The sequence below is a fragment of the Trematomus bernacchii genome, unplaced genomic scaffold (assembly GCF_902827165.1).
Source record: "Trematomus bernacchii unplaced genomic scaffold, fTreBer1.1, whole genome shotgun sequence".
Taxonomy (NCBI): domain Eukaryota; kingdom Metazoa; phylum Chordata; class Actinopteri; order Perciformes; family Nototheniidae; genus Trematomus; species Trematomus bernacchii.
This window is the reverse complement of record NW_022987565.1, coordinates 720,190-734,829: the sequence shown is the minus strand read 5'-3', so window position 1 is coordinate 734,829 and position 14,640 is coordinate 720,190. Positions and strand designations below refer to the sequence as shown.

The 14,640-nt window shown below is 38.7% G+C and overlaps 1 protein-coding gene across 2 annotated transcripts; it reads left to right on the top strand.

The window, feature by feature from the left end:
• Positions 1-62: 62 nt before the first annotated feature.
• On the top strand, positions 63-13,550 carry LOC117478551. 2 transcript variants are annotated; one of them, XM_034125554.1, is made up of 8 exons: positions 63-235; positions 2,909-3,028; positions 3,146-3,239; positions 5,097-5,429; positions 5,575-5,733; positions 6,024-6,134; positions 7,019-7,056; positions 13,253-13,550. In XM_034125554.1, the coding sequence occupies exons 2-8, from the start codon at positions 2,918-2,920 to the stop codon at positions 13,421-13,423; spliced, it is 1,017 nt and encodes a 338-aa protein (XP_033981445.1). In that variant the 5' UTR covers positions 63-235; positions 2,909-2,917; the 3' UTR covers positions 13,424-13,550. The 2 variants fall into 2 exon arrangements, with proteins under 2 accessions (XP_033981445.1, XP_033981444.1); XM_034125553.1 differs by lacking the exon at positions 63-235 and adding an exon at positions 2,000-2,146.
• Positions 13,551-14,640: the final 1,090 nt, after the last annotated feature.

Genomic DNA, 14,640 nt, shown 5'->3' with positions numbered 1-14,640 from the left:
TAAATATATTATTTTCCTGAATTAAGTTACAAAGTTTTAAAGTGAAACCATACGTGATACACATGCAGGTGTTAGAGAGGAGAGTAAAGCTATTTATTGTATTGTAAGCAGGGACTCCATCGTTTAGAGAAGTGAAAACGTGTTGGTTTGCCGGTGAAGAAGAAAGAGAGACAGCGTTCAACCATCAGAGACTCGAACATGGACGTCTGCCACAGTTTGATCTTCTTCGTTCTCAGTGAGTACACTTTGTAGTTCTGTCATTTCTCTATAACGCCATCTTACTTTCTGTATTTAATGTTAAACTCCCCCAGCTGTGTGACCATCAGCTGTTTGTTTATTTGTGTGGGTAAAGGTGTGACCAGCCATGAGTATGAGTCACATTATTTGTATTTAATATAAAAAGCGTAATCAACAACTTTTTTTTACATTTGACCTTCATCCAAAGGTTTTCACAATATAATTGCAATCAACCGTGAGGATACAAATTCAGCAACAATCCTGCAAACACATACGCTTTCAAATACATTTCTCATAGCCAGGTTAGTTTTTATAGTCTCACTTTGTAGTTTTCACATTGGTTCTGCTGAGACTTCACACAGGAAACTACCTCTATAACACAATTAGCAAAAAGCGTTCAAAGAGAAATCTGCTAGAGGCTCCCAAAATAAATCTTTCTCAGGAAGTCTCTGCAAATGCATGCTTTTGTGACTTCAGGGTTGATTAATCAGTCAATATGCCCTCTTAGATTTAGAACTCCAGGGTTCATTCACTTGCTTTTTCTGGAGATTTCAACGTGTAACCATCTTATGGTTTGTTTGGTTGTCATGGAGAAAGGGGGGTTTAAAATTAATTCAGCAAATTGAACTGCATTGACCTAAAAAAGTTAGGTTTGGAAACGATATCATTTCCTTTTTGGCGGGCATGCATAACAAGGTTCAAGGTTTTTATTTTGTCATACGAACATAGCTACAGTGTAGTTATGACGATGAACATCTTAGGTCACAGGCTCCTCCAACAGTGCAACACAATAACACAGATAAACAGAAATATAGTGCAAGTAGTTTAAAAAAGTGAAATAGTGAAATAGTGCAATAAGAGTCTATATGCAAGTTATTGGAATATGATATATTAGATAAATAGATAAATAATTTCTAAGTCCATATTGTACAAAATATTCCACACAGACAGACAGGCTGCATCTCCACTGAGAGGAGGAAGAGGAGTTTAAAGGGTTAACGGGGAGGAAATGAGTTTCATCTTTCACAGACTGAGCTGTTTGTGGTTTAAATTATGTTTGGTTTTCAGAGGAAATGCAGCCGAACACACACACTTCTCAAACTGAAACACAACAAGCACAAACCGGCTCTTTGAAAAGAATTAAAAAGTTAAACATTCTTTCACTTGAACAGGTAAATGTGGAGAAGTGGCGTTTACAATATTTCACATGAGTTTTTTTGTTCAAAATGTAACTAGAGACCCTTTCTATCTGAATAAATGTTTGCTAAATTTGAAATGAACTTTGAACAGTTTGTGGTCATTTCTGAACTGACCGAGTAAACCTTTAGTCAGAACAATAACAACAACAACAACAACACTGTTACTAAGGATTTTGCAAACATGCAGCATTAAAAGTTTAAAAGCACACTAAGCCCAGAGCCCGTCATCAAACTCATTTAACAACTCAAAATATTACCAAACTGTGTCCCAAAGATTCCAAGAAAATTATTGAGAGAGAGAGAGGAGAGATGAGAGAGAGAGAGAGAGAGAGAGAGACGGAGAGAGAGAGAGCAGAGAGAGAGAGAGGCGAGAGAGAGAGAGAGAGAGAGAATGAGAGAGAGAGACGAGATGAGGAGGAGAGAGAGAGAGAGAGAGAGAGAGAGAGAGAGAGAGAGAGAGAGAGAGAGAGAGAGAAAATCCGTTTCTCCCGTGTTATTATCTAAAGTGAATGTAAACTTTTGAATAATGTACTTTATCTACTATAAGTACTGAGGAGAGTAGAGCTGTGTTGTGTTTGGAGGAGGGACTTCATCATTTAAAGAAGTAACAAGTTCCTGGTTAGCCAGTGAAGAAAGACAGTCAGTGGTAAACCATCAGAGTCTCAGCATGAAAGTCTGTCACACTTTGATCTGCTTCTTCTTCCTCTTCTGTGAGTACATCACTTTATTTTCATAAAGTTAATGCAAGGCTTCAGTAGTACGAGTAATTCAAATATTCCAAAATTAGGCTTTTTAGTACCTATAAAACCAATGACATAAGCTTCACTTCCTCAAACTAACTGTACATCATCATTAAACTCAGTTATTATCTGCTTACTGAATTAATAAAATGAAGTCATTACGACAGTTTTTTTCTGTGAAATAATGAATATGATTGTTTTCATAATCATTTAATCTGCAAAATATTTTCTTGATTCATTTATTAATCTTTTGATTTGTATTCTTACTATATATACATGCCGCTAATGTTAATTTGAACTTTTTATTATATTTGTATCTTATTGTATCTTTTAAACATTTACAACTTGCGTACGGCTTGACACTGCTGGGATAAATAAAGTTTATATCTATCTATCTAAGTGTTTTGTTCAAAAATGTCATAAATAAAAAAAGTGGTGTTGACATTAAACACTTTTTCGGTTATGTACTTTAAGGATTTGCGTTAAAGTAACTCTTAAAGTTACAGATGGAGACTTGATGTAGTCTTTGTGTCTAAAGAAGGATAAAGATCTCAGACCAAACGGTAACATTAACCTGCAGTGCTGATGGTGACCTTCAGTCACAGGCTGTGGTTTAACTCTGAGGATCTGTGTTCATGTGAAACAGGAAGTGTTGTGATCAGACTGCAGGATCTTACAGGAAGTACTGACCACTAATAATGATGGTTCATCTTTTGTTCATCTTTTGTTCAGCTCTGCAGGATGGAAGCACCGGTCTCGTCAGTGCCCAACTCTCTGTCTATTCAGGAATTGAAGGAGAAGATGTCAGAGTTAAATGCTCCATTTCTTCTTATAGAGGCAGGGAGTTCTTCTGTAAGGAACCATGTAGACGAAGAAGACATTCTCATTGAAACAACTGATGCCACAGCTCAGAGTGTCAGATACAGGATTGATTATAAAGATGGAGTTTTTTTTGTGACCATAACTCAGCTGACCAAGTCTGACTCAGGACGCTACAGGTGTGGTGCGGATACATCTTTGACACGGACTTCATACGAGTATATTGAGATCATCGTTGTTAATGGTGAGTTTCTACTAAAAACTGAATCTTCTTCCTTGTCTTAATAATAGTTTTACCTTTTCACCATTAACTCATCTTAATCCTACATGTCTTCTGAAAGTAACTGATAAACTGAAACTGACACACGTACACAAGTGTTTTTTAATATTATTGTATGGAATATTATTGATGAAGAATTTAATACCAGGGGCACGAGCATGTTGATCTGTTGTCTCTGTTCTTATCTGAATGAAGTAGATCATATGGCCGCTCTGTGTTCTGTTAACAAGTAAGACAATTAGTAATAGATTGAGATCAATAGAAAATAATAACAACTGAACTGGTGGTTTGTGGCTGCGGTCGGGCTTTAAAGGAATACTTTACCCCCAAATTACCATTTTTAGATCATCTTGAATTTGATAACTTTTTCTTGCGTGACTCCACGGTGAACAAAGAATCCCAAAATGGAGAAAAGTCTTAAAGAATGTTAAATGAATTGGGGGCCTCGTTTTACAACAGCAAAAATATATTAAAACATCCGTTAACTAACTCTAACACAACTAATGCTGTATAGTCCTAATGTCATTCACTGTATGCTCAGTACTTCCCTAAAACATGCATTCTACTTAAACCTCACCATTTAAAACACTTCTGCACAAAGAGACGAGCCCCTCTTTTCTCAAGAACAGTTAATGCAGAAGTGTTTAGATAAGTCATGTTTTAGGGAAGTTATGAGCAAATGAATTTAAGGTAACTCAGGGTCATAATATAACAATGATCATTTCAAGGGATAAAGAAATTATTTTAAAAATAAATGTCAGTCTTTGCAACAAATCTTCTTCCTAAAGTTCACATATTGAATTATCAGTTAACCTCAATCAGATGCTATTTATAATAAAAATGTCAAAGCCAACTATTTTATTAAAGCATTCTAATCTAATATAAATCCAAAATATAATGATGTAAAATCCAATTGTGAGCACAGTGTAAAATAATGATTTTCTAAATCTCTTGGAAGAATTTAAAGGTCATGCTTTTCTGGTTATTACCCTTCCCCTTGTGTGTTATGAAGGTTTTTCTGCATGTGAACGGTCTGCAGTCACAAACCCTCAAACTACACCCTGTAGGGAGTAAAACTCTAACACAGAAAAGACCTGTCTATGCTGCCCCAGAACGTCTCGTTGGAGATTTCTCTTTTTCCATTGTCTTCTTCCTGGGTACAGTGACGTGCCCATACCCAAATGGACCAATCCGGGGAGCTCCTCACACACACACACTATTTTAGCGGCGAAAATGTGACACGCTGGGTGGGGGGGGTGCTAGTAGAGCCTTGCAGTGCGGCAAAACTGTGGCACACTTACACTGTAGGTGCGCCGCGGGGGGGGGGGGGGGATGCGGGTGCTAGTGGAGCCTTGCAGATGCTGCAGCCCCCTCAGCACCCCTCCCCCCTCTTCCCGCGTCCATTCGCGATGTCTCGCAGCAAGCAGGAAACCACACCAGTAAGCCAGCTCCTCGCAGCAGCGAGCCAGTGGGCGAGCTGACCAATCAGAGCACAGTGGGCTCACAGGGAGGGGGGGGCAGGGGCTAAACAAGGCGTTTAGGACAGAGAGTGAATACACATACTATACAGAGATGCTGTATGAGAAACCAATGTGAGTTTGGAAAATTGCACAATATAAATCTATTTTAGTAGACCTCAACAATGGAATTATGATCAGTAGAAATGGCCATGACATGGGACCTTTAAGTTAAAAAGCCTTCATTAAAGAGTCACACCTTAACCCTCAGTGACTGGATCACGTTTTTAAAACACACACATGGTGAAACTAAGATTTGTAATCTACACATTGTAACTTTTGATTGTTTTGTTTTTTTCAACAGCAATGCTGGATGGTGATCCTTCTGCAGAAAAAACAATTGATGCTAGAACTGGAGGGAATATTGCAGTTCAATGCTACTTTACTCGATATAGAGCCAAGAAGTACGTCTGCAAGGAAGAATGTAAAAAAGGAGACAATCTTGTTGAAACGACTTGGAAATCAGATCAGGAAAATGGCAGATACAGCATCAGATATACTCCAATATTTTCAACTTATTTTCTGTATGTGAGCATCAACCAGCTGACCCAGTCTGACTCAGGATGGTACAGGTGTGGTCTGGGCAGAACTTCCTCTAACGATCCATACCAGAGGTTTAGGCTCATCGTCACTGATGGTGAGTTTCTGCTTGATAATGAAAATGTTTGTTCTTGTCTCTGAAGACAGTTTTTACTGACAGCTGCTGATGTTTTAAATTCTCAATTTAAAAGAGCTCGGCTGACACACACAGACACTCAGGAGGATCTCATTTCTCTCATCAGGACTTCTTTGTGCCTGCATCTTTTTGTTCACAGCTCTGACCACTTTTCCACCTTCATCATCCGTCTCATCAGCATCCTCAACAACAACAAACCAAAGTGAAAGTTCCACAACTACACCAGCCTCCCCTAAAACTACAGAGCACCCTGAAACAACTAAAGGTACATCCACACACTGTGTTTACTAGATAAAGTTTCAACAACTTATGAGACATAAAAGAGCATGAGAATGTCCAAAAGTTTAAAAAAGTATATTTTGAAATGCTGAACCTCCAAATCAGGTTCCCAGCATTCAAAATATTTACTCTACTTCGACAGTATATGGCAAATACTTCTGACCTGTTGTCTTCACCTAAAGATAACCTGTCCCCCCCCCTAAAAAACTAAATGGATTATGAGTACTCTAAGTGTTAGATGTCATTGTTTACATTTAACTCTTCAAACACCGACAGGTGTGGTCCTGTATGTGTTTCTGACTCTGGTCGTCCTGGTCATCATGTCATCACTGTGTGTGCTGGTATTCTGCAGGAAGAGGATTTGTAAAGACAAAGGTGAGGAACCAGGTAACACACACACACACACTCACACACACACTCACACTCTCTCTCTCTCTCTCTCACTCACACACACACACACACACACACACACACACACACACACACACACACACACACACTCTTGTCTCACTGAAAAGTTGTAGTTTTCTCTTGACCTATATTAACTTTAAAAGCAGACGCACAATTCTAAAATAACTTTCTCACACAAAATGTCCATCCCCCATCACCAGATTGGGTGTACATTTACAGCATTAAGAATAACCCAACTGCTGCTCAGTCTAAAGGTTTTGTTATCACTGCTTCTTGTAGAGTGACAATCCTTCAGTTGTTGCTAGGAAACAGGTGCTAGATTTATGCTTTGTCAGTTGCAACATCACAAACATAGAACATAGGCTAGTAGTATCTATGCAACTACACAATAATACCATATGAAAAAAAACACACATTTAAATCTATATCACACCTGACTGCAAATCAGTCTATCTACAAAATGTATGCCATTTATAAAAATACATTTTACAAACACATAAAAATAGAGAGAGCTAAAAGGATAGCTTCCTCTATTTTGGAGACTAAGTGAAGTCAGATCAGAGGCTTTTTTTCAAGACAATATGCATTTTAGAAACATTTAAAGCCATAGCTTGTTATTTTTTTAATTGAAACGTTATTTTATATACTTATTACATTTGTTTTAATAGTTTAAATTTGGCAGGATGGTTAATGATTAAATATACTGTATATTCTGTTGTTTACAAAACACATCTATTTATCTTGTTTTACTCTGATTTTAAAGGTTGTCCCAAATATTGGTCCAAATGGGGAATGTGTGATGTCATGTTTGAAAATGTGTTCTGAGTCTTTTTCTCAAAGTACTGTTGTGTTTTTTTCAGAACCTCATGTGGAAACACAATGTGCTTCTGCACCAGAGGTGAGTTTGAGAAAATCTGAGCATCATATTAATTCAGTCTTCTGTAGATCAACGAAGTGTACGAGGGTCTATGTGAGATCTCCTGGGGAAATCTCTTCCATTTACACTTACGCCAAATAAACACAACCAAATTGAGCCAAAACCAATGATTACTACCATGTTGTCTCTGCAGGTAGTTTACAAAATACACCAAAAAATGTTATACAACTATAACTTTGGGATCACAAAACATCAGCTCGGTAGTGCTACATGTTTGTACCTGTTGCTGCTTACTATTCATATTTACTGAAATACCAGATTTGGCTTTGATTCATTTCGGACAATGTCTGAAGTAATATAATACGTGTAAATATGAATAAAATACCTAAAGAAACACAACTTCTGAACGTTTTTTTGTTACTTCACAACCAGTGGCGGCCGGCCCATAGGGGCGCCGCCCCCCCTCTTCCCACATTAAAAAAATATATATATATATATATATTTAAAAAATATATTTTTTATTTTTATTTTTATTTTTAATAAACAAGGTAAATATTATATAATTGATATCAGTAAAATGTATAATCTACAATAAAATCTCGTTTAAAATTGTGTTACGATGACTAAAGTTACTGATAAGTCACATGTTTCCTGCCTGGCCTTGCCCGTGTATCATTACTCCCTCTCGTCTGGGCGCTATGCACAGCGCCCAGACGAGAGTGCAGCAAGTGCAGCAGAAGCCAACTGTTGCTATCTTTAAACTATGCCGCCGAAACATAATTTCAGCCAATCAGCGTCGTCAAATCTGATAGTCACAGGGCTCCTACGTGAGCGCCATGGATGTATAATAAGAACTGGATACAGCGTGGGAGGCGGGGCCTCATTCATTCCTATAGAGTGGCGAAGTCCCTCCCCTTCCGGTGGACCTCCATGGGACCTTATTTCGGAAAAATTATGTATTGAAGTCAATGGAGAGAGAAAGATTATCTTTTGATCCCGTTTGAATTGTGCCACGAATTACACATATGATGTTTGTCAATTTAAAAGATAATTTTGCAAGTCAAAAAAAAAAAAATGTGTCGTAAAACTGTGAAGTAACACATTTGTTTGTGTGAAACGCTCAATGAACTACATCTCTGGTCAACAACACACGTCACCAAGATGGCCGTCACTACTGTCTTGTCAACAAAACGATTGACTATCCTCACTATCACCACAATGAAACACGTCCTGAAGAATGTCATGCAAAGCTGCCTGCCTGCCTTCCTTTGATTCTCTCTGAACTGTGTTGGAGTAGAACACTTTTCTGGTGGCTGAATAGCCCCCCTCTCCGCGCCGTTCGTTGGATGAGGCTGGATCTCTATTAAATTAAGAAAGGAATTGAAAACACCGGAATCAAAGTTATAACAAATTATCTGAGTTTACTTCTAGTAGGAAACCAAACACATATACAAGTTATACAGAGTACTCAAGCACTCCGGGCTTCAGGTTTGTGACGCGGTTTACAGGTAGACAGACCAGCCTTCAGGAAACGAGAAGTACAGACTTCAGGTTTGGGATGCGGTTTACACGTCTCTAGACCAGCCTTCAGCAAACCAGAAGCATTTTACACTCAAAAACATCAGTATTTCTATCTATTTTTGGGGCGGAGATGGGTCATCTGTTCCTTCCCACTTTTCTCCCAAGCGAATCAGAGTTCTCTGAGGAGGAGCTGTGTAAGCTGATCACCTCCCCCAAGTGTCTTGACTGGCTGGATTCCCTTCTGGTCTAGTTCAATCACAGTTCAAACCATAAAGTTCCATAAGGTCAAAAGTCAACCTCTATCTGTGATTAGAATCTTAACTTAATTTCCCATGAGTTCTCCACCTATTTAACGATGTATTTTAACGACTTAAAAACAGCATCTGGCTTTTAGAGGTGATAAGGAGCGATGTTGGTGTGTGAGACACAGAATCTCTGGATCAGTGAGTTTGAAAGTAAGAATAACATTCCTATTCTAAGTGACTTATCAAAACCCGTTTGTGATTACCTAAAACAGTTCAAACAATACATGTTTACTTCAATACAGTGTAGAATCATATCTTTTTCCTTCAACTGCCTGGTCGTTTTAATGTTTAATGTCAACCATTTGTGCAGATAGCATGAAGTAGAGAAGATCGCCGATGCTAACGTTAGCGTTAGCATTTCTCCCCCGGGCTTAAAGGGTGTATTATAGAATGATCACACCGGTGACAGTACTATTCAAAGGGTTCACGAAATATGACTACTACTCTTACTGTTTAACATTTTGGGTTACTTAATGTTACTTCATGTTAAGGCTAATAAAAATGACAAGGCTGTAATGCTAACTAACGTGCTAGCTACTAGCTAGGTAGCTAACTTGATCCAGCCACTCCTGGTCCTTTCATCAGACGGGAAGCAAAAGAACGAGCAAGACCCATTGCTGGTATAATAACAACCTGGTACTAAGCACACAGGCATCTTGTTAAAGTTATCTTATCTTAGCCAGCGCCATATAGATAGATTATATCTATATTGCGCTGATCTTAGGTATCTGAATGGTGGAGGAAAACAATTGTGACATCACTTACGCGACTCTGGGATTTGTAGTCTTTCTAGTTACGTATTTTTCACGTTACGTCTTATATTTCAACAGTTTTACGACAAACTGTGACTTTTTTGACATGGAAATTATTTTTTAAGATTGACAAACATCATATGTGTAATTCATGGCACAATTCAAACGGGATCGAAAGATACGTTTTCTCTCCCCATTGACTTCAATGCATAATTTTTCCGAAATAAGGTCCCATTACCCAGAAGTAGGTGGGCGTGACTTCACCACTCTATGAGAGTTGCTCATTCGCGCATGATGATAAAATGGCCCAACTTTTGAGAGAGCGAAACGTCACAGATTACCCGGCATGCCTGAGAAGTACCCGTATGTGCGCTCATAGCGCATGCGCAACTTTAACCATGCCCCCCAAAATGCTCGTTCACATCAAGCACGTCAATTTGCGTACACGTAACAGCACCGCACGTTCATGACAGCATGGTAATGGTTTGTTATTATGATAGATTTGATATTAACGAGGCGGCAGTTAGCAGCTAGCGGTTAGCTAGTAATTATGCTAATTTACACATCAATCGTTATGTACTTTTATATTACGCTGTAACAGGATCTAGTGATATCCAAGCAACAGAGCTTCATTTAGCATGAAAGAATTATTGCACTGTATATATATATATATATATATTAGGGCTGTCAAGTTAACGCGTTAATAACGCGTTAACGCAAAAAAAAATTAACGCCACTAATTATTTTAACGCGATTAACGCATGTGTATTTTTTGTCCTCGGCCGCCCCGTAGTTTCAGAGCGCATCGAGTTTAAAATACCATCTACAAGCTGATACTGACAGCCCCGCTCCTGCCACACTTCCACGCTCACCGGCAGGCCCGGACTGGCCATCGGGAGGACCGGGACGGTGTGTGTATGTGTGGCGCGACTCGCGCGAGCGAGGCACACCTTACGTGTTGTTGTTGTTAGCATCTGGTGCTAGCTAGCTGCGCTAACGGATATAAGGAGCTGTTTCAATGACATTTCGCCGACAACTGCGCCGAGCACTTGACTTTATGCAGGTAGCCAGACAGTGGGACATTGTACGAAAAGTCAGCACACTCAACATGCAACATGATTGCAGCTCCCGTTCAAGCATATATGCCTTGAGCTGCACATAGCTCCGTCTCTCCACACACACACACACACACACACACACACACACACACACACACACACACACACACACACACACACACACACACACACACACACACACACACACACACACACACACACACACACACACTGTATTATTGTATGAGAGAGGTTCCAGGTTGAATTGAGGCGAATATTTGTAATGTTCAGAGGTTGTTGTGTTTAATATTCATGAGAATATTTGTCATTGTTCAAATGATAATAAACAAACATATAAAGCATATTTGTCCACTCATATGTTGATAAGAGTATTAAAAACTTGAAAAATATCCCTCTAAGGTACATTTAGAACAGATAAAAAATGTGCGATTAATTTACGATTAATCGCGATTAACTATGGACAATCATGCGATTAATCGCGATTAAATATTTTAATCGACTGACAGCCCTAATATATATATATATATATGTATATATATACAGTGCAATAAGCTTCTTAGTGCAATAAGAAGCTACAGGGACGTTAATCTACGTCGGTAATATTAACTTTATTTAATACAACATTTACGGTACAAGATTTAATCATACAGCCCATGTAGTATAATATTTTACAAATGATGAATTACAGCAAACATGTGCAATATATCCATTATTACAGCTCCGTGGGCTGGCAGTAAGGCGATATGGGTCCGTTCTTATTGTACATCCATGGGTAAAAATAAACGCTGTAGTGCTGAACACGTAACATGAACGTGCCGGGCGGCGCGGTCCCGTGGGTTAGATGCGCATTCATAATGCAGAGGGAAATAACTCACAGAATAACGTTATTAGCACATTTTTACAACTTGAGTAACGAATGTTTTTAATAAGGGCTATACAAGTGTTCATACTGGGTAGTTTATTTAGTTTCAAAAAAATTATCCAACGATTTACAGACCACACTTTCCCCATGTAAGTCAATGGGAAAAAGTGTTTCCGGGCCTGGCAACCAAAAGGAAGTGTAGTACCGCCGTTTGGCCAGCACGAATATTTTCATCTGAGTCCGGCGCACTTCCTGGGGGCTTGGTGAGCGCCCGGTGCAGTCTGTGAGTTGTTTGGACTCGTATCCAAGGAGACAAAACAGGAAGCTGTCATACACTCTGGAAGCTACCATTAGCAGCTAATGAAAACTCCGTTTTTGACATAAAAATGGAAGTATGGATCATCAATCATTTTTCAAAGTGACAGACACATTGGATTAACCTATGGATTAACCTTCAGCTGCGTTTTTCTCGTTTTTGATCAGAATTGTTATTCTGCAAAAGGTGAGCATATCTCCATGTTTTGCTACCTAAAGCTACGTTGTGTGATGTCTGTATTTGCTTCCCCTGTCGCGAGTTCTGATCGCTCAGTGATGATACTTATATTTCTAGAATTTGTGGAATCTCAGCTTGTAAACTTGTTTGTGCATATCCGATAAGTATATCGATTGATTTATACCTAGAGTGCGTTAGCATTCTTTCGCTCAGGGCTCATTTCGACGCTTCTTGTGAGACTTGTGTTTTGTTTCGGTAAACATGGTTCATATCATCAGTTAGATGCGTTTCCTCTGAGTAGGACACATGAATAGTTTATTACATTTTAAGAAGCCCTGAGACACAGTTTCGTGAGACAAAAAAAACGGGGGAAAAAAGCCCCTTAACAGGTTAAATGGGAATTAAATCAGTGTTCCCAAAGCCCCGGTGTTCTGCAGTTTGTGTGGGCATACTGTACTGTTGCACAGTTTATGCTGTAGAAACTATGTCCAGGACAAGGTGTTTGGAAGTTTTGGAAGATTCATAGCTCTAACCACACTGAAGTTATGGAGGTATTGATCAGTCTTCTCATATTTTTAAGCCTCAAATTGTCCTTCCCCCCATCTAACATCACCAGAAGTCATAATTTAAGGGGTCTTTTCTCCAAAAAAATTACCGGGGAAGCATCCCCCGGGACCCCCCTAGTATTGTTTGATCACCATTTCCACAGCCCCACCTAAAATATTTTCCACCAGCCGCCACTGTTCACAACGAAGTCCAGTTGCTTGTTTTGTTCTGTTTTTAAAGACACATTTAATCAAGCAATGTTTTTTACTCCAGGCTGAAGACGACCCGAATCAACACACCTACTCTAACCAAATTGATCCCAAACCAATGATTACTACAATGTTGTCTCTGCAGCTAATTTACAAAATACACCAACATTTTGTATACAACTTTAACTTTGGGATCACAAAACATTTGCTCGGTAGTGCTACATGTTTGTACCTGTTGCTGCTTCCTATTCATATTTACTGAAATACCAGATTTGGCTTTGATTCATTTCAAATATTGTCTGCAGTAATATAATACGTGTAAATATGAATAAAATACCTAAAGAAACACAACTTCTGAAAGTTTCTTTCGTAACTTCAAAACGAAGTCCAGTTGCTTGTTTTGTTCTGTTTTTAAAGACACATTTAATCAAGCAATGTTTTTTCCTCCAGGCTGAAGACGACCCGAGTCAACACACCTACTCTGAGATCAAATTTGTCAGCGTGAGATCGTCCCACAGCGGTTTCCACGGTGACGCTGAGTGTGTTATCTACTCTGTTCCTCAGGTGGAAGCTAGCTCTGATGAGCCCCCTCTGTACTCTACTGTTAACAACCCCCAATAACTCTCACACTGAATTAAGCAGCCGTGTAAATATTCTGAAACAGAGAGATGTTTGTGGGAATATGTAAGATTATTTAAAGTGGACCTATCATGCTATATTTGAATAATATAGTGTAGGACCATACCTATATAAGGCATATTTATACTTTTTTTTTTTTCAAAATACCAAACAGATCATGCATTTTAGCCATGCCTCATTTCGCTCAATTTGCGCTTTTTTAGCTCTGTTTTAGCAAGGGCTGATTCTGTGACAACAGCACCACCTACAGGCCTGGCATATGTACTACAGCGTCTCCAGCGCTTTCCAACGGCAATGGCCGTGGCTGTCTCCTCCTGATTGGTGGAGTTGGCCCAATTGCCGTAGCGCCACTGTCCTGACGTCAGGACAGTGTTCAAATCTGGATCAGTCTGTATCAGATCCGTTGCAGCCCCTTTTTTAGAGATTTGGGTATGGAGGAAAATAGAGAGGGTTGTGTTTTCTGACACTTGGTGAGTTCCCTGGAACACCGGGGACACATATTCATGTATAAAAGACGTACAAAAGTGCATTTTGCATGATAGGTCCCCTTTAACCATTTACTTATTTCAAACCTGCTTTGAATGACCTGCTCATGTGATGATAAGTCCAGCTCTGCACTAGTTCACAAATGTGCCGCTTCAACAGTTTGCTTCAGGTCAAAGCTGGTTGCACTTATTGTAAGTCCCTTTGGATAAAAGCCTCAGCTAAATGATATGTAGTTTAATGTAAAAAGCTCTTTTATGGCTTCAATTTATTTATAAAGTACATTTTATTACACTTGATATGGTATTAAAGTTATCTCTGTAAGGTAAACTGTTCTAGTAAAGTTAGCTGATTAGCATAAGATATGTTGCTTCGAATTAGCTTTGACTATTAAATTGCCTATTTTGGTTAAAGGCTTCATTTACAGAAATGTTTAATTATAGCAGAATATAAATAAATAGATATGAAACTATAGATGTGGTCAGTACGGGATAAAAGATGCCACTCCTCATACTGTTGTGTAATGTGTCAGACTTTTAACCTGTTTGTATCGATTATATATATATATTTGGATTTGCACCTTTTTTTTATAGAGTTTTATTTTTTATATTGTATTTTATATTAGCACTCTTCCTGCTCTGTACTGCATCTGCTGCACAACACACTTCCTACATATACAAATAAAAGTTATCTTAAATTATTTCTGAAATGTGTTT